Below are 21,481 nucleotides of genomic sequence, written 5' to 3'. Positions count from 1 at the left end.
AGATTAGCTTTAGTTTAAATTTTGTATATGGTAGATTACATTTAGTTTAAATATTTGATATCATAGATTAGGAATAATTTTATATACTGTAAGCGAATTTGCAGAATGAAACATTGAACCACCAGCCACATCTTTTTCTATGTACAATTCCAGAACTGACATTTGTTATTGTTGTTTAAAACTTTCCAGCATCGTTTCAACGTCTTCGTCATCACAAATTTGCAAGGCAATATATTTTCCTGACACTAAAAATCTACAACTGATAGCAGAAATAATTTCATTATTTTGTAACTTTACCTTATCTCCAATTCTTTTCTTCAAAGCATTGAAACTAATTCCACGTTTAATCTCAATCGTTTTTTTACTGCCTTCAAATATTACACCATCATTATCTTCATATACCCTTCCATTGAGATACAATAATGTTATAACTGAATTCATCGTGTACCTATAAAAATAATATTTTAACACGTCAAATAAATTATAAAATGAGTATCACAAAAAGTCATTGCTGGAACTTCAAAATAAAACTTTATTTTAAAAAAAATAACTTCAAATCAATTTCACATTAACACACTTTAAAAACATTAACAATTTCAATGTAGTAATTTTAAACTAATCAACATGTAATCAAAATTATTAATTTTAAATAAATTTCACATCAACACACTTAAATAACACGAACGATTTTATAAAACTTTAAATCCAAACTAATAAAATGTAATCACAAAAGGTTCCTTTATTGGAACTTCACATCCAATTTTTCTTTTAAAAAAAATTAATTAACTTCAAATTAATTTCATAGGACACACTTAAAAAAAATGAATAATTTTAAGATAGTAATTTTAAAGACAAAATAAAATAATTCATGAACGAAGTTAGTAGTATAAATAATTAATCTTAACAATAATAACTTCAAAATGAAAATAGGTAATTAAAAAATTACTACAAATATATTAAAATAAATATGATACCAGAAACAACAAAGTATCATTGAATAATACTTTCAACTTGAACGCTTATAAATTTTTAACACACCAACAAATGAACCTAATCAAATTAAAAAAATACTACAATTTCATATTAAAATAAATTTCGTACTCAAAATACTTCAAATAAATATGATCTACAAATTTTTTTAAATGAAAGTTCAAACGTTCATCAATTATTAACACACTAATAAATCATCAACACCAACCTAATCTAATTAAAAAAATACTACAAATTTCATATTCAAAATATTTTATTTTCACTGATAAAATTTTCTTCATTTAAACACACACTAACAAGTCTATGAAAAGTCTATGAAATATAAAACGTACTTTAAAAAAATATTTCATACCACATAAAGTTTTTGATTGCCAAAGCTAACAAAGGAAATGAAGTTGTAGAGGTAAACTAAAGCGTTGAAAAAATGCTGAAAGGGGAGGGGTATTTAAACACCCTAAAATGCCAAAGGGAGTGACGTTTTAAACAGCCTAAAACGTCAAAGGGAGTGGCGTTTTCTTACTTATCCTAAATCGCCAACACTGCTAGCGCTACACTGCTATCTGAAAAAGCTGAAACCTGCCTGAAAAGCTGACCCTAGGCTGGTGGCGCCAGCAGGACCAGCGATTCCAGTGTGGCAGCTTGAAATCGCCAACGAGCTTGGCACGTCCCCCAGCGCTTGCCACGTGTCGCTCATGCACGAAGTCGCCACTCCCACCTGCAACTTGCATGTTGGGTAGGTGCAAAAATAACACCCCCTGAAAAAATGTTTCAAAAGGACACCATTTCGGGAATTAGTTTGTAAATAAGTCCCAAACTGGAAAATTTATTATTTATTATATTGTTGAAATGTTTAATTAGTTTATGGAACAAGTAAACTCTCGAGTTTGATAATCTTTGATGAGTTTGTTTAAATTTAAAAAAATCAATTTTAAAATTAGTATTTTTTATATAAGTATTTTTTTAAGAAGTAAATAATATTTATTTTTTTAAAACAAACAGATTCAAAGCGTCCTCTTCCTTCTCGCTTGTTCAAACTATCGATCATTGCAGCAAATCTATAGGTATCAACCATATTCACAAGGTCGCGTAACGTAACATACTCAAACTCAAATTTTCACTAATTTAAAGCGGTCCTGAAGATGCTATTGCACATACAGTTTCATAATTTTTGTATATTCGTCGTGATTGGAAAACCTGAAAAATTACTCATATGTGTTTACCAACAACAAAACTCAATATATTTTTCCCCTTTTGCTAAAAGACTACTGTTTGTGAACAATATCATCCTTTTTTTGTGTCTCATTTAAACAATGCAAAAGGTCGTATTTATATGAAAGTGCAATTATCGACGTCACAATCAATAGTGACAAGATTTAACGTTAAAAATTTGATTTTCTAAAGCACATGTTAAAATAAATCTCTTGCTTTAAATCTTATCATAATATAAACAAGTATGCATAGCACGTGAGAAAATAAAATTACCTTATGTAGACTTGTGTTGTAAATGTAATGTATCTGAAACAACAGTAGCCGTCGAAGTCCTAAACCCTGCTTCTTTCTTTACTCTGCAACTTTCTCTTCACGATGGCAGGGGCAGCCAAAACCCTAACGAATCTTTGCCCCTCTTTTCCATTCACAACCAAACCCCAAAACCCACTCACCACACACCACTCTTTCCCTTCCACTCGCCTCCGCCACCGCGCCATTTCCGCGGTTGCCAACCCGGTCCAACCTCCACTCACCACCACCGAGGGTCAGTACCGAGTCGACGTGCTCTCGGAATCGCTCCCCTTCATCCAGAAATTCCGCGGCAAAACCATCGTCGTCAAGTACGGCGGCGCCGCCATGAAGTCCCCGGAGCTCCAGGCCTCCGTCATCAACGACCTCGTCCTCCTCTCCTGCGTCGGTCTACGCCCCGTTCTCGTCCACGGCGGTGGCCCCGAGATCAACTCCTGGCTCGGCCGCCTCAACATCCCCGCCGTCTTCCGCGACGGCCTCCGCGTCACGGACGCCGACACCATGGAGATTGTCTCCATGGTCCTCGTCGGAAAAGTCAACAAAACCCTAGTTTCTCTAATTAACAAGGCCGGCGCCACCGCTGTCGGCCTCTCCGGCATGGACGGCCGCCTCCTCACCGCCCGCCCCGCCCCCAAGGCTGCCGCCCTCGGCTTCGTCGGCGAGGTCGCACGCGTCGACCCCACTGTCCTCCGCTCCCTCATCGACACCAACCACATCCCCGTCGTCACCTCCGTCGCCGCCGACGAGTCCGGACAGCCCTACAACATCAACGCCGACACCGTCGCCGGCGAATTGGCCGCGGCGCTCGGCGCTGAAAAGCTGATTCTGCTGACCGATGTAGCGGGAATATTGGAAGATCGTAACGACCCTGACAGCTTGGTTAAGAAGATTGACATAAAAGGAGTTAAGAAAATGATGGAAGATGAAAAAGTTGGCGGTGGAATGATACCTAAGGTTAATTGTTGCGTGAGATCGCTGGCGCAAGGGGTTACTACAGCGAGTATTATTGATGGTAGGGTTCCGCACTCTTTGTTGCTAGAGATTTTGACTGATGAAGGTGCTGGAACTATGATAACTGGATGAGTTTATTTATCGTGTTTGTGGTCCTTTCTTTTCAAGCACGTATGCACTACATTGAGTTGAGGTTGCATTGCAGCGCTTGTTTTGTTAGATTGGTGATTGCTTTAAGTGCGTGTAATGTGAGAGATGGTTTAATTGAAATGAAGGTAGCTGATATTTAAAAAAAAAAAATGTAGCGTAAAGATTCATTAGCCTGGTTATGTAAACCAATATTTCAGAGATTTCTTGTATTACTTCCAAGAGACAAGAAAATTGGGTTAGTGGATTCCGAAAGAAATGTTGAAGAAGCAAGAAATTAATGAATTCTGCAAATTTTGATGACGAACAATCTATGCCACTGCATGCTTAAGACAAGGCTGGGTTAAAACAGCCAAGCTTGTTATTGTAAATATGTAGAGCGTGTTTGACACAGCAATTACGCAAAAGCAGCGAGAAAGAAACCCCAAAAGCTCCATTTAATAATTGAAAAAATCATCATTGTACAGGGGTGATCCTACAGAGCGAAGCAAACAGAACATTTACCAACAAGATTACTTTGTTGACACAACAGAATTGATTTATTTATATATAAAGCAGTGAGATTGTGTTTGCCATTAATGATTCACTGGATCTATTTCACATTTGCATGTTGAATAAGATAATCCTATGGCAAATTTATGCTGTTAAAGGGTGTTCGTGTGGGACGGGTTATATTGAGTTCTAACCGGTCTGAATTTTTTATAGGGTCAATTCTTTAATCTAAAACTCAATCCGATTAAAACATAAAATACATGGAACAGGACAAGGCCAACTTGTTAGCATAATATATTTGATACATCTGCTACACATAAAAAAGACCAAATTAAGAGTGTGCGACTAATAAGACCTAATTAAGAATGTGAGTAAAGGATGTTCACGGTCTTTGTTGTTATTTTCCATATGTTTCTTGTCAATCATGTAATAAGGTTGCTGCACTTGTTTTGTTAGATTCATGATGGGTTAAAGTGCATGTCATGTACGACATGATTGAATTGAAGGCATCTGATGCGTAAAACTAACCGCATAGAAATTCATTAGCCATATATATATATATATATACTATATACTCAAATATTTCAGAAATTTCTAGGATCTCATCCAAGAGACAAAAAATGGGTTCATGGATTTGAAGACAAATATTGGAGAAGCAAAAAATTAAGTATAATGATGATCCTAGGAAAAGGATGGCTTCAAGTCTCCCCCAATTTGGAAGACAAACATTCTATGCCACTGCTCACTTTGCATGCTTTAGCCAAAATACAGGTTAATACCAGGCCTAAGTAGACTCGGACAAATCTCTCTTCCCTTCACGTGCTTCGTCCTCTGAATCGGATACATTGATAGATTCCATAGCAGAATTGCGGGTGGGTCTTTGCCTCAATCTTTGCTTTGCAGTTAAGCCTCTGCTTTCTAAAATAGTGTGGCTAGGAACTCCAGCTAACCGCTTGCTGCAGCGAACCCCTTTTGGATAAGAAACTGCATGGCTTGAGGGTGCTTCCAAGTTGCCCAACTCGCCATCAACACCATCCTCCTCGCTGCTACCATGATTCTCAACTTCATAACCAGTTTCATCACTATCAGATCTCAGAAGTAATTAATATCTAAAATTCCAATTGATATCATGAAGAGGCAGGAAAAGGAAAGAAATCAAAACTACTTATACGCTCAATTGATAAACTAGTGATTACTTATCACATTAAATGTCTTTGGGCATTAATGATTCACTCAAATTAATTCGCATACACATATTAAATTAACAGCAAATGAGGAAAACGTAGTAGTGATAAAAATTAGAAATGCAATTCTAACATTGAAATATTTGATGAGGATATATTTTAAATAATTTAACATCTTAAAATTAAAACAACCATTTGACACTTAAATGTTTCATGTAAACACAACTCATCACTCCCTAAGATTAGAAACTGAGATTGAATATATTTGATAAAAGAAAGTTTAGATAAAGCAATTCCAAAAAGTGAAAAGTAACAACTCATGTTCTACGAATGATATTGTAAAATGTAGGACATCTCACAAGTGCACAAACATCCGCACCTGTCCAATTGACAAGACCCACCCTCACTAATAAAGCAAGCAATACATAAACAATAAACAATAAACAATAAAGTACAAACCAGTGCACAACAAAGTCAAATCCACCAAGGTTGTGTTTGTTTCAAGGCATTACAAATTATTCCCAGGAAAGTGAACATCGAAATATTACATTCTCTTGTTTGCTACAAGTTTTAAAAATATATTCCCAGCATTGTTGACTCCCAGGAATTTGAAATACTAATACTTGCCTTATTTCTGATTTTCATGGTGAAAGCTGGGTATCTTACATTCCCATTGGAATGGAAGTTACTCCCTACAATAACTACCTATTCCCACTCTCTTCTTCCACATTTCTTTTTTTTAATTAAATAAATTTAATTTCTTTCTAAAATTATCAAATGTCAATCAAATGTGTTCATGGGAATAATATTCTTAAGCAAAATATTCCATGAAATGTGATAGTAAACCTTGAAACAAAAGCCCCCTAACAGTTGTCCTGTGCATTAGAATCTGTAGGTGCTAGAATGCAAGATGATGCCATGTAATAGAACACATAACACACATCTTACCAAATGTATAACTAATAGGCCTTCGTGTGCGACAAGAGCGTGTATTTCCAGAATAATGAGAGTTCTGAAAATCTTTTTTTAACAGCATATCCTGCCTTTGTTTTTGCTTTATTGCTCTTTCTTTCTTCTGCATAAATCAAAGGTGATATTCCCTTTACATCAAAATATCACAACCGAAGATGAGGGTGTTCCCTAGAATGTACGCCAATCAAACACTAAACAAAAGGATGTCCATACCTTCCGAAGCTTTTCAAGAGCAGGAATAGCATCATCTTGAAGCTTCATGCTAACAGCAACTTCCACAGCAGACTTGCTGATTGCAAATTTTTCCTGCAGTTAACATTTAAAGGTAAAGTTAATAAGGTTTCAAATCCAGGGGGAAAAGTAAGACAAAAGATGGTTAACATGATCTTACAGCTACTTTTGAAAAATCTTCAAGATTGGAAGCAAGTGTTTCCCATTGAATGGTGGGGAGTGATAAACATTCTTCATCCTTATCATTTGGAATTGAGTCTGATGTGATAATTTCCCTGTACAATCTGTGACTCTGACCTTTTGAAGTTGCATCGTACCTATAACAAAAATAGACATGTTAGCAATGACAATTTTAAGGTTTTGAGAATCTTCAAAAGATTTGGAACATATTTTAAAAAAGACAGATTACCAGTAAGATGTGCCAGTTCCATCTCTTCCTACGGCATCTTTGCGAAAAGTTGAAATTTGGGTTCCTTCTTTTAAAGCATCATTGATGTATGACACTGCATCATGTTGCTGAATATAAACAAACACCCAAGCAAAATAATTTACATCAGACAAAATTAAAACAGCCAAAGGCATTATAAAAAAGAGAGAGAAACACCAAAGATGATCAGTAACATAGACTAAGAGGATTTATCTAGTTTCTAGTCATGAGATGCAAAAGTATTCATATATTAATTTATCAAATTAAATAAACAAAAATTTGAATGAACAAAACAGAAAATATTAATACCTGAGCTCTAACTTCACAAAGAGCTTTTAGCAGCAGTAAACGATCTAACGGATCAAGTTCCTTGTACTTGGATATCTCCACCCTGCACAAGCATTTCCGAAAACAGTTTTTTTAAAAATGTCATTGCAATAAGTAACAATATAGCATGATCAGTGCAGCTCAGTACCCTTTAGATGGTACAAGTGGAATCTCCCCCTCGGCAACCTATAGCACAGATCCAACCAGCAAGTGAAAGTAATTAATTCAATCTGCAATGGGAGAAAAAAGAAAAGGCAAACTCAAAAGCAATATCTCAGTGACTTACCCATGGCCACCACGTAGCCAGATTCTTACAGAGTGCAGTAACCCATTTATCAGAATCCTCCAATGTTTTACTCACAGGTGGTATTCCCTGGCAGGAATACAAATGAAATTAAATCCACATTAGGTAGGAAGCCATCAACAAAAAAATAAAAAATGAAACAGTAGAATAGTATGTTTGATTTGAGGAAGTTAGGCAATTTACACAATAAGTATATTCAACTTCCTCTTTAAAATGTATTTCCCTTACATAATTTCCGCTATCCTCATGATTTTACATGTAAAATAAAAATGCTCATTTACCTATATCTCCATTGGACTTGATGTAACTTTGCACAATGGATCTAATGCACTTTTGGGAAAACAAACAAAGATTTGAAAACAAAGTCATTGGGTAGTGTTACAAGTAAAAGCTAATAAATTGGAGTATCGAACAAAATAATCTCAGACTGTCCCAACTGAGCAATTTTCAGCCTCCACCATTTCTTACCCACAAACACTACACACTAAGAAATGGAAAACCACATAACCAATTTCTCCATCCCTTTTTCCCATACCAGAACTCAAACTAGAAACATAAAACAAAAAACGTCCAAAACAGCAACATTAACATTTGCACGACGCATCTCCACCAACCACTACCAATTGCATGCACACACATCAATCAACAACTTTTCTAATTATTCCAGCAAATAAAACGTTTTCAACACAGACTAGCACGTTTCAATAACTACATTAAACAAGATACCTTCAAAAGTTGAATGTGAAGCCGAGCAAGCGAAGCGTCAGGCTTAACAAGCCCGATCTCAATATCTTCAGCAGAAAGATTCAAATCTTTACCAAGTATCGGACCAAACACCTGAATCACAACATTACAATGCATAATAAAATATCACGAGTGACTCTACTTTCACTGAAAAAACAACACACAGTCTCCTAAACGATTTCGTGACCTAATAGAAACAATTTCAACGAAAAATTTCAGATCTCTTACGTCCAAAAAATTGAGAACAGAAGCGAGTTCCCATCGCCCGCGCAACTTCGAAATTTCCAAGTCCAAATCGTTTTCCTCGAAACGCGCGTTTCGCTCCTCGCCGCCACCACCTTCTTCCACGGCCTGCATCGTCGCTCCGTGACAGTAACTAAACGCTTTCAATTAGAAGATGCAAAAAAATTATTGAAAGAAAGAATGAGAAATGTGAAATAAAATGAAGTTTTTTTTGTGTGTGCGTGAGAAAGAAAAAAACAAAGGACAGTTTCCCGCTCAAATCGTGTTTTTCACTTTTTTTATTTAGCAGTTGAAGAGTTGAACATTATACACTGTTCCATCATGTCTAGTTTTCTAGGGTTAATTTCAGGATCGCGCCATGCCAATTTTCGTTCCCTCGCGACATTAAACGCACCGTTCAATGCAGATTTTGCCGCAGTAAAATACGGGTCATTTTGGATCTTCACAAGAGATGGTGTCTTGAGTTCAGCCTTTACAAAAATAGTAAAAAAGTAACTGTATGCCAACGCTTTGAGTTTAATCAAATTTTGCTCGCTAGTGCAGTAAAAATAATAATAATAATAAATAATACATGTACTACTCTCATTCAATGATAAATTACTTTAATGTTATGATAATATTATTTCTTATTGATTGTTAGTGTGACAATAAATACGTTCAAACTTTTTTTAACCTTGAACAAAAGTTCTTTATTTTATTTATATAAAATAACAATAACTTAGTGTGAACTAGCGTGACACTTGGGTAAATTCAAAGAGAGGATAATTTTTTTATATATATAAAAAGAAAAGAATAATATCATCTTTATATTGCTTGAAAAATATCTTATGTTAGTTAAAGTTTATACAATAAAAAACTTAATTTAGCATGTTAAGATAGAACAATAACATATACATTGTGTATGAATTTATTTGTTGATAAGATAGAAGATAAGTTCACTTACAAACATTTGTGGCATTCTTATTAAACAATGTTATTTCCAATCCTTTATATAAAAAATAAATAACTGATTTATCAAAATTAAGAAAAATAGTCAAATTATTTCATTTTAATTATAGTTTTATAATTTAAATTTTATTCTATAAATAAATGTAGTAAAAAAAAATCGCCAACGAGTATGACCAATATATATAGTTAATAGGTTAATAAATGCATCGATTTGCATGAAAAATAAGTGGATGTCTTATTAGTGAAATTCACAATAAATTAAGTATGTAAAAAGAAATTAAAAAATACAATAACGTTTGAAGATGAGTTAATGTATCTTATAATAAGATAAAAAAAAAATTACACTGATTTGTTTATTATATAGAGGAGTGAAGGTAGTATATGTAAATAAAATATTTAATCATTGTTTATTTGATTTCTATGAGACACATGATTTAAAATAATTAAAAAATTAAATAAATATTTTTCCATATAACAAATAAAAAATTATTAAAAAAATACTACTTTGTTTGTACGGGATACATGTACCTAATAAAATAATTTAAAAAACATTCATTATTATTACTAATTCTTGACAGTCCCGTAAATAAGTCAGACATTTATACTTTTCATTCATAAAATATTAATTAAATAATAATATGAAAATATCATATAATGATTATTAGACAATTGACAAGCATGAGAAATAAGTTATTAAATATTTAATTAAATAATTAAAAAAACAATCATAATCATCATAATATTAATATTTAAACATTATTATTATTTTTCTATAAGCCAAACAATGTTATTGTTAATACTTTACTCTTGTTTTAATTAAAAAGCATAGTACATAAATAAAAAACAATTGAATAATTTTAACAATACTTAAATATTCTCATTGTGTAATGCAATATATTTAATAAATAATTGTGTAAATTTGAATAAACATGATAATAAATGATAAATATAAAACATTAATTTTGCGTGAATTAATAAATTCAACAAATCTATTGTGACACAAGTTAAAAATGACATAATTGTTCTTATTTTAGGCAATAGAAATTATCATAACAAAATAAGTCAGGTTAAGTTAGATCTTGTAAAGGTCGGATCATAGACTCATAATAAGTCATTTGATCTATTTTTACCCATAATTCTAGCCTAAATAACTGATTATTAAAAGTTTGTAATAATTTATTCCAAATATCATGTCTATTTTATAAAGCCATATTTTAAAATAGGTAATCGATTATCATCAACTTTATGTCTTTTTTATAAAACCAAAGTTTGAACTAGATGACAAATCACACTTTGTAGTTTGTTAGAGCAAAACTTGAACAAGCTTTACTAAGTTATAAACTAACATATTCATTTAATGTTTAGTTATACATGATTTTCAAATACTTAAAATGTGACGATCTCAAAATTAACTTAAAAAAAATTATTTTTACTTTTAATTCTTAGTTAATCCCAAAGTTGTGAAACCCAATCTGGTCAATGCCCCGATCGAGGTAGTGGGTCAATGGCCTAACCGGTAGGCCAATAATTGGTCCGGTTTGATCCAGTATGTATGAAAAAATTTAAAATTATATATATATTTATTATATACAAGTATATAACTAATATTATTTGATTAAGAAACATCCATTTATACTCCAAAATCCAAAATAATAATTGAAATATCAAAGTTGATAATACAAGTCCTAATTCAATAAGCCAAATTACACAAGTCCATGATAAGTTTTGAAATGAAAACACAAATAGAATCAACATGATAACATCCATAATTTATATTGAAGGAGTCAATATTAGGTCAACTCCAGGTAATCATTTTTCATCAAATGAATGAGACTCTTCATCAGTCATCTCATACAAAATTTAATGGTAACCTCTTTATGTCATACAAGTTGTGCTTAGAAGATTAAAACATTATGCAAGATGATGAAGATTGTATTTGACTGCATTTCAACTCTAGGTAAAGGCTGAGGAAACCATTCTTGTTTTCTCTATTCTTTTTGGCATAAATATAATTAATGCAGTTTTCTAAAGGTTGCCTATGAGGATGATTTGAATTTTGTATTTTATATGTTATAAGAGAAATATATACAGAATTTTTAAAAAAGGGCGACAAGAATAGTGAGAACAAATGGAAACATACAATGTAATTAATTTAGGAAAAGGTTGTGGTTTAATTATTTAGCGGCTCCTTGAATTATTTAAGAATTTTCAAATAGGTACCTGTGCTTTGAACCCTTTTAAAAAGATTTAAAAACTTCCAATTAGTTCAGGAACTAACAGATTAATTTAGCCTCTTCTATGTGTTTGACTACTTGTGCAGTTACCACAGTTACTTTGTGATAACTGACATTTGCCCTTTTCTGGTATGAATACTTATATTGAATTTACTAGATTGTGATACTTCAATCATGCAACTAGTATTGTATCCCAATTTGTAGCCTTTCTCCCCGTCTTTTTAGTTTCCTAGAAATTTGTATATTTGTTCTGTCTCCATTCTCCCATAAAAGATAATCCACAAAATCTATTTTCTAGGTTATTGTGATAGTAGTAGTTTTTTTGGTGTAAATGTGAATCTCAGTCCTACCTTATCTTCATTGCAGGAAGCAACAATTGAGCAGCTTCTTCCTATCTTCCTTTCCCTTTTGAAGGATGAATTTCATGACGTACGCCTAAACATTATCAGCAAGCTTGATCAAGTGAATCAGGTTGTTATAGTTTATGTAATTAATTTTTTCCGAACGCTTTAATTTCTTTTGCCAACCTTTGTTCCTTATCTCTACTGATATAATTAATTCTAGCATTCAGTACAAAATATTCAACTTGAATGTATAAAATATTCAACTTGAATATGGTCTAAAGAGGTTACAATTAAATTAACTATATACGAGAGATTGAATACAATAATACATATTGGACTTTTTTTTATCACTAGAATACATATCGGACTTGGTAAAAAATAAATTTTAAAATAAGAATTACATATCAAATTATAGTTACAAGAATAATGAGAACAAATAAAAAACTACACTTACTAAAAAGAAAAGCAAAAGTGTTTTGTGTGTGTGTTTAGTGGGCAATGGACATGAATGGGCGTAATGAGGGATGATGGCAGCGCACTGAACTAAGCTCGGTAAGTGCATTGTGTAATTTGTTACTCTTTTAAGATTTGTGTACCTATGTGGCTCCAAATCTAGGCACATACGGGCTAGAACTGGAAGCTAACCTTGTTCCACAAAAAACTAGCAGACCGCTTTAGAGGAGTTTCTGGTTGGGGCTTTCTTCTTCGCTTCTTGCAGCTAAAACTGGTCAAGAGAAATCAGAGAATGAAGAGAAACATCGAGAGAAGGGTTGAGGTTTTTTAGATTTTTTCTAAATGGCGTTGTGTTGACAGTTTTATAACCTTTTTTTTTATGCGAAAACTCAATACGGGTTTAAAAAAACTGGATTTACACAAAATCGGTCGAGTCTGGTCTGGTCATACCGGGCCAGATGCATGGCCGGTCTAATTACCAAATCGGTCCGATTATGCCATCAAATCCCGATCGAACCGGATTTTTGAACTATGGTTAATCCTAATACTCATCAAGTTTTTTCTCAACTTATCCAAATAAAGGGTATAAGAGACTCAACAAGGCACACATAACACAACTTGCAATCACAATCAAGTGTGAGGCTAACCATCAAAACCAAACTATACCAAAACTCAATCTAAAACCTTTAATACATGACTTACATCGTCGTGTTATTTTTTCTTCACAAGGGATTCTTATGAACAAGTTGAGGGTATTAGTTTCACTTTATTTTCAATTTGTTTGGTTCACCAAGGGACAGAGTCTGCGATCCACATCCTGTGTGATTGTCCCAAATTTTATCATATTTTTTTTATAAAAAATTTCAAAATATATACAATTTGTTAACTCATTGATCCAAACTAATAATTTTAGACATGTTTACACTATGTACATCAAATATTTCTAACATGCTTATCTTTACGTGTATATAATAATCAAAGTTTTCTTATATATACTATTAGAGTACGATTTGTGCTATGCACAAGTGAAGATTGCATCTTTAGCATCTCTGCATTCACCCCTTAAAGCTTCCCATTGATCATCTGTGGTCATTATCTACATCAATAACACAATTTACGTGTAATTAACATCAAACTCAAGGATTTTTATTTTGACACCAACTCAAGAATTTAATATATAAGAGAGTAATAATGTAAAATATAAACATGTTAATGTTTGGAATTTTTTTTATTTTATTATTTTGGAACATTTAGTTATTTTGAATCTGGTTCATTTTCCATTTACATTCAACCCATATCTTTGCAAATATATATGTAGTCACCGTGCCGCTTCCTGTTCAATTCACAATGGCGGGAGGTACGCTCGTAATATATTTAATTTCCGCTATTTGATCTAAATATGTCATTTAAATTGATTTATTTGCATGTTTAGATAAATATATGTATATCTTTAGGCATACAATAAACCCAACTCTTTTACTGAATATATTAAATTATCATATTACCATAAATAGTCAAGGCACAAGTAAAAACATGTATATAGATTTAAATGTTTAAATAAGAAATATTAAACTAAAACTAATATTCACATCAGTACGTAATAAAATAAATTATAATATATCTAATTTATTATAGTAAAATTGCAGACACATGGGTGCATCAGAAATATCTATAACAATTTTAATGCACTAGTATATATAAATATGCATTCAGAAAACATATAAAATTAAAATTAATATATACATCAATGAAAGATATTTTTAAAATCATGAAAAATTTATTTTAAAATAATTAACAATTACATCTATTTAATAAAAAATACACTATTTCAACAAATTTAAAATAATTTTTAATTTTGATAGTAATTGCATTTAAAAATTATAACATATATATCAACATTACATCAACAATAAATAAAACAAACAAACAAATTTTAATAACTATGTAGTATTATATAATCATCTTTATTAATTTTAGATTTTTTTTTAATTCATACTTTTCATATAAGAAAAATAAACTTGGTATGAAAAATAAATATTTGACCATGCTTTTTCTCATAACTTACATCATTCTTATGAATTTTTTCAGAATTATTATTATGATTATATTTTGTAAAACTAGACTCATATCACATTACCAAAAAACTCATACATTTATGATTAGTTATTTTAATAAATTATAATATTTGATATATATTATATTTCATAATAATAATTTCGTGAAAAAAATTGATAATCAATATTCTTAATTTAAAAAATCACATAATACTTAAAAATTCAATTTGATAAGACAGGAGTTTAATAAATTTAAATTATTATAAAATTATTTTTACTATTTTTCTTTTAAATTTATACATTGCATATATGTATTACATCACTATTATTATTATTATTTATAATAATAATAATAATAAAATTCAATAAATTTAAATATTTTTGAAGATAAAATGAGCTCAATTTAAAATATAATTAATTTTTTGCTCAATTTTAATGTAATTATATTAATATTATACTAGATATTCTAAAAATAATTAATTTATTTATTTATACATATTAAATATATAAAAACTATATTGTTTGCGGAATTTTTATTTTCTGCATGGAACGAAAATTTTCATAACCACAATGACAGTCTTGAATATAATTTTTTATAACTTATAACATTTTAAAAAAATTCCAAGGGAGATTTTTTTTATTTTTCTAATGATGTACAATATTAATAAAAAATGGCCATGTTGCTGCTGGACTCTTATGCATTCAGTTGTTTGTGAATTCTTCTTCACAAGAGGAAGCCATTAGACCTTTGGAACATGCCAAGGTATGTCCATAATTTGATTTTAAAAAGGAAGGGTAGCATGGTAACTTTTGAGCATGCTCAAGATATTTATGGTTATTTTTATTGAATATATCAATAACAGTTGGCTTGCTTTTCTAAAAAAACTTTTTTTGCTTCAAGTTGCATTCTTGTAACTGCAGGAATATTGAATTCTATGAGTGTTTTTCTTCTCTATATGCTCTATGCTCTGTTTTGGGTACCTTGTTATTTGACTTACAAAAATAAAAGAAGCCTTCAATTGTCGTCCTCAGATCCTTGTACTTGTAGATATTATTAAAAAAACAGAATGCAACAAATCATAAGAAGACATATATTTAATTCACCTTATTATATATATCAATCATCACAATTTTGTTTAACTTATGTTATTCTTTGTTAATAATTCTGTGTTTCTTTGCTTATTGATATAGATGCACTTTGATGAAGGATTGTTTGCAAGGCACAAAGGTGGGGAATCTACTAAGGTTGTCACAAAAGGTCTTAGAGGGAAAAGTGCCTCTAAAAAGCTTACAGAGGAAGGTCTTGTAAAATTTTCTACTCGGGTATCAATCCAGGTAATTGGATATACCCAAACCCAATACTGAGATCTCAGTGGTTTAGTAATTAATTTCTGAGGAAAAATATGCCAAACCAATATTATAACTTAATTACATTAGAGACTAATAGATTTGTATGACAGAAAGAAAACTTTAATTTTTCTGGTGTTTAATATATGTTCATTAACCTAAGATGTTTTGGTTAAAACACAAACAGTTTTGTTTAAAATTTAAATGGATTGTAGAACAACTTATAATTTAATCTTCCATCTCAAGTATCTTTTGATGTTGTACTTTCATATAGAATTTTTAAGTCATTTGATAATTTTAGGGTCAACCATCATTATAGTGCTCTTAATGACTGTAGAATGTTATTTGGATTTGTCCACTATCCATATTGCATGCATTCAAATGTTCTGTTGTTGTGACATGTAATATTTCTATTTCATGGTTTTCTATAATGACAATTATTACAAATGCTCATGATGTTTTTAAAATTTCAGACGAAGGTGTAAAATTGCAGAGGTTCTTGTTGAGAAGAATTTTGATTTGGCATTCCTATTGATCTATGAATTCAATCTTCCTGGTAACATTGATTTTCCTCTTTACAATCTGGTTTTAGCTCCACAAAGTGTTGTCAGCATACTTAGCTAGTTTTTTTAATTGTATCTTGCAGCTGTTGATATATATGCCAGTGTTGCTGCATCTCTTGCTGAGAGAAAAAGAGGCAGCCAATTGACAGAATTCTTTAGAAACATCAAGGGCACAATAGATGACGATGACTGGGATCAGGTAATCTAATTATATTTTCGTTTTCTCTACTACTCGTAAAGAGCTTTTTTAATTTCAGTTGAATGATTTAATGTGGCTCAAAAGTTAAATGACTAGAACTATTTGCAAATGTATTTGATTCTACAAGAATTAAATATTGGACATAGTGTCACTCTTCCTTCTTAGAAGGTGAGTTTGAACTTAACTTGACCCCAAAAACTAGCTCATAAGATGAAGATTGTCTTCCTTATATATTTTATCTTGACATTATCTTATAAGTGGATTTTTTTCAATACTCCTGCTCAAAGGTTTCCTCTTTCCCAAATTCTTTGATGACTCCCTCATATTTCAGCTCCTCCCCTACATCATTCTGCCCATGATTCTCTAATTCCCTCTTGCTAACCTTCCATAGGGTTAGTAATTTCTCTAATCTAATCAATTTTTCCATTTCTTCACTCTCTTTCATCCGGTTGAGAATATATGCCTAAATATCTATAATTTGAATTTTGAATAATTTAGGCTTTTGGACTTTTTATTATATTTCAAATTTTAGGATAGTTTATATAAAGATAAGGATATTATTCTTATCATTTAGATTTAGAATGTGTTCAGCTTGATTTTAAGATTAAGATAATGTTAATATTTGAATTTTGTGTTACACTTTAGTTCTATTTCTATATATAGAGCTCTTGAATAAAAGTTTAATAAGCTCCTCCACATAACAAATCCCCTATCCTTTTAAAATTTCTACATAACAAAACTGACATCCTATTTCCATCATTGTCCCCTTTTTTATCCTTGCATTCTCTCATAACCAACGGCCCTTTTCTGCTGTTAGGCGTATTCTTTCCACCCCTGTAAATGTGTCAATGGCCCGTCACACCACCAGTTTTTTTTTTATATTGCTTTGGTAATGGTAAAACTTGACTCTATAAAGTAGCTTCAAAGAGGTTGTAGCGTAGATGGACATGGGCTTTATATTGTCAAAACAAGTAAGGCAATTAAAATGTGCATTTTCTAACCACTTGAGTTTATGGTTTATTATTAGTAATTCTTGGTCCTGTTACAGGGGGAAGTCTACAAGAGAACTCATCTTTAAGAAATATTTTTGTTAGATTACATATTATTCTCTTATTTATGATTAGTGAGAAATTAGTGATTTAATCCTTATTACTCATTATTTGATTGATCTTTATTTAATCAATATTTATTCTATTTACTTATTATAAATAAAGGCTTGGTCTGATCACCCAAAACACACAACATTAAAGTAAATTGTGGTGGACCCAAGATCCTAAGTTAGTGAGAGCAAATTATAAAAAATAAAATCAATGAATTCAACTATATAAATGTATATGAAATAAAATACAAAAATATAAGATTTTATTTACAATTTTTAATTTAAAAGAAATTTTATTAGTGAATTTTAAAGAATGAGGGGTGCAAGTGCACACCCTGACCATAGTGTAGGTCCGTCACCGACAGTAAAACAGTTATAATTTTCAACGTTCTGAATGAGGCAGGTCTTAGGTGCTACAATAAATATTTATGCCAATAAGCATAAAGAGCATCCAGACCGTCTGATAGACATGTTAACTAGCAGCCAAGGGTGAAGGCTTTTATCTATTTTTCTTTTGTTGTTAATTGGGATTTTTTAAAAAAATTCTTTGATATTTTTATAAATCATTCTTCATTCCCTAAAATATTTTAGGTACAAAAATTTGGATATCTTATATCTATTGCCATCTTTCAAAAGAACTAGACAATCAATTTGTAGCTACAATGCTCTCAATACATGATGCCATGTGCCTTCTCCATAGCTTTTTCCTTGCAGCTATTCAGCAACCATTGTAACATGTGTATTTTATTTTTGAATTGGGCATGCAGGAAGGTTCTTGCTTGTGTAATTTGTGGTCGTTTAAAAAGTACATTTCAAATTGCATCATAGAGTGGAAGTGTGGCTGATGTTCAGTATGTTGCTCATCAGGTTAACTTTCTATCAATTTTAGCCTCCACCTTTGTTTTCATTTTTCATGACTTTCCAAATGGAAAATTAACTAATAAGCTCTATTAACTGCCAAATGAGGTTTACACTGAATCGTAACCTTCAAATGCATAGCAGCTAGGATTGTAAGCTCTATATATCGTAAACGCACTTCTTCAAACTAGGGAATTATATACCTTTCTTCTTTTTTTACTGCAATCATATGCCTTTCTAATGATAACAAATCTGGTATCCAGGCTTGGGTTAATATATATCTGCTTGGAAATTTAATAGTTGGATTTTCTGATTAACCTAATCTGTGTCACCTCAAGACGCAGCTTATAAGAGAGTAGTGTCACATGGATTATCTAATATGGGGCCTTGTTTCCCATCTGTGATTCCTGCATGTTACAGGGAACCTCAAATTTGGATAGGCATTGTTATTCACAGCTTATTCTGACTGAATTACCCTGTTAATAAAGATAATGTTTGTTCATTTCTCAAATTGTGAACTTGAAAACCATGATTGACTGACAATTAGGATGGATTATTGTGAATGTGTTTAGATGATATACTGTCTTTCTTAAGTTAAAAGTTATGCACTCACAAAAGGAAAAAGTTGGAAATACTTTTTTCTGGATGGGGACGGGCAATTCGAGACAAACTTATCGGTACAAAAAATGAAAAAATATCTTTTAACTGAAAGAAAGAGGTCCACATGTTACTTCAAAAATGATAAATATGTCGTGTTATATGTTATTTGATCTCTATGTTGTATTACTCTTGTACTGCACCCGGTTGCTAGTCTAACTACAATTATAGGAAGCCCAAAATCATCACGATATTATATATCATTATAAAAGCTTTGGTATTTCTCTCTTCTCCTTGTGTTTCTACAAAGATTTCATATATTACATTTAAAAAAATTTAACAGTGATTTTTGTTTTTTAAGTATAATATCTAATCAGTAATCACCTGAGGAAAATTCCTGTCTCTAATTCTCAGTGATGAAGGAGCAAATGCCTCAAAACTCCTTGGAAAGAACCTAATGCCAGATTCAATATCTAGTAAATTCAGTGCTTGAAATCTTTCTTCTAATCTCTTCTCTAGGTCTTCGACCTTCATGACCAAAAAAGAAAGTGGTTGATGGCTTAACCAAAAGACAAAAAAATACACTTCTTTGTTAGACATATTGAGTTTCCCAACTTCCTATAGTGCATCAAATGAGCTATTAATTGAAAAATTAAGAAAAATACACTTCTTTGTTTTGATGGATCCTACAGATCCTGTTATTAGGTATCACTTGCCCTAGGGTTATCAATACCACCTGCTCCTCACAATTCAAAAATTTTCTTTTTCTCATTTGTGAGCTTGACATAGTGTTTTACTATCGCTACCACTTTCAATAGACATGTACTTTTGCTAATAAAATGTTCAATTTCTCTTAACTACCATTCTTCTTGCAGGCGCTGCATACAAATGCACTTCCCGTGCCTGATATGTGTTAGCAGTGGTTGGCTCAGTACATGTAACCTATTGCTAGAAGAATCTGATTGTCCAAAGTGTATCTGGTCTATTAATTCAACATATATGTCTAGAAAGCTGGAGTAAGATCATAACCATTTCTCAAGAGAAGTGGAAAGAACCAAAAGCAATGGGAATCAAGTATTAATTATAAAAATCAAGAGATCTTATTTTGTTTCAGTGATTTCACAGTTCCTGGATTTTGTTGAAGTGGGTTTCTTGATCTTGAGGTATACAAAGATCCAAGTTGGTCCAACATATGTTTGGCACTGCTACTGTTGCCAGGTTTGAAAGATTGGTGGAAATAAATCATCACATGCCCTACGCAGAAATTGGTGCAATTTTATCCTTGAATCTCATGCAAACACTGAATTTGGGACCATCTGAATGTCATCAACGATACGTGAAGTTCTTAAGCACTCAATGGAATTGACTCTCTTTCGGCCAACGAAAGTCACTCTTTAATACGGCATTGGAAAAGAGAAGTCTACAATTTTTAGCAAAATATTGATGTTTTTTCAGAATAGAACATTTGTACATGAATTTTGAGCATTTTTCAATGTATGAAAGTTTTTTTTTTTATCAAAGTTATTTGTTGTAAAGATGTCATTTATTCGATTTTACGAGTGTCACTCGATAAATCATAGTAGGGATAAATCAACGGTATTAGTCAAAAGGTATGGTGGATCATATTTGCCTGATCTGCCGATTCAATTATCTTTAGAGCTATGCTATTTCGTACGAAAATATACCACACGAATTTGCGCGATAAATACATGTACACATTTCATTGGATATTTAAAAGATAAAAAAGGAAAAAGTTAAATTGTTAATTTGTTGTAAATCAAATAATAACATTTGTGCATGACTTCGTGCGATTGTTTTTCGTAAGAATAAGCATTTCTCCCTTATATTTATCCCTTTGTTGTTTGGTTTCTAAATCGTGAACCAAAATACTAGGAACTTGGAAGAGCTGAATCACCGTCAAATCAAATTGTTAATCTTACATTTCGTAATAAAAAATTAAATGAAATTTTAATTTTTGTTTTACATAAATCACACAGCAAACTTGGGTAAGCATTCGTTTTCTTTATATTCTGACCGTATCTTTAGACAACATCTTGATTATGTAGTATCATTAAGATATTTCATCAAACAAATTATTTATTATACGCAATCAATACATTGCTTTAATAAGTAACTTTTACTTTTTTTAATCGCAGAGCGATTATTAGAACAACTACCCTTAGTTGGGGCTCCGTCTTCTTCCCCTAATTTTTTTTCTTACAGAAAAAGAAAAGAATAATAAATATAGATGAATG

The 21,481-nt window shown here is 31.6% G+C and overlaps 2 protein-coding genes and 1 long non-coding RNA gene across 4 annotated transcripts; 2 read left to right on the top strand and 1 right to left on the bottom strand.

The window, feature by feature from the left end:
• The first annotated feature begins 2,455 nt into the window (after positions 1-2,455).
• Positions 2,456-3,913, top strand: LOC114409026 (acetylglutamate kinase, chloroplastic-like). Its single transcript, XM_028372300.1, has one exon. The coding sequence runs from the start codon at positions 2,575-2,577 to the stop codon at positions 3,589-3,591; it is 1,017 nt and encodes a 338-aa protein (XP_028228101.1). The 5' UTR covers positions 2,456-2,574; the 3' UTR covers positions 3,592-3,913.
• A 746-nt stretch (positions 3,914-4,659) lies between these two features.
• Positions 4,660-8,840, bottom strand: LOC114409025 (DDT domain-containing protein DDR4-like). Its single transcript, XM_028372299.1, has 10 exons — positions 8,516-8,840; positions 8,270-8,380; positions 7,526-7,612; positions 7,388-7,425; positions 7,222-7,303; positions 6,895-7,001; positions 6,646-6,802; positions 6,468-6,560; positions 6,231-6,357; positions 4,660-5,160 (listed from the first exon to the last, which is right to left on the bottom strand). The coding sequence occupies exons 1-10, from the start codon at positions 8,642-8,644 to the stop codon at positions 4,883-4,885; spliced, it is 1,209 nt and encodes a 402-aa protein (XP_028228100.1). The 5' UTR covers positions 8,645-8,840; the 3' UTR covers positions 4,660-4,882.
• Positions 8,841-15,450: 6,610 nt separating this feature from the next.
• On the top strand, positions 15,451-20,739 carry LOC114408080. 2 transcript variants are annotated; one of them, XR_003665805.1, is made up of 6 exons: positions 15,451-15,540; positions 15,755-15,898; positions 16,384-16,466; positions 16,557-16,672; positions 18,539-18,638; positions 20,102-20,739. It is a non-coding gene; the product is annotated as an uncharacterized LOC114408080 (long non-coding RNA). The 2 variants fall into 2 exon arrangements; XR_003665804.1 differs by having other exon boundaries at positions 15,454-15,898.
• Positions 20,740-21,481: the final 742 nt, after the last annotated feature.

This window comes from Glycine soja, chromosome 4, assembly GCF_004193775.1.
Source record: "Glycine soja cultivar W05 chromosome 4, ASM419377v2, whole genome shotgun sequence".
Classification (NCBI taxonomy): domain Eukaryota; kingdom Viridiplantae; phylum Streptophyta; class Magnoliopsida; order Fabales; family Fabaceae; genus Glycine; species Glycine soja.
Note: the sequence above shows the minus strand (reverse complement) of the source record. Positions and strands in the feature narration are given on the sequence as shown.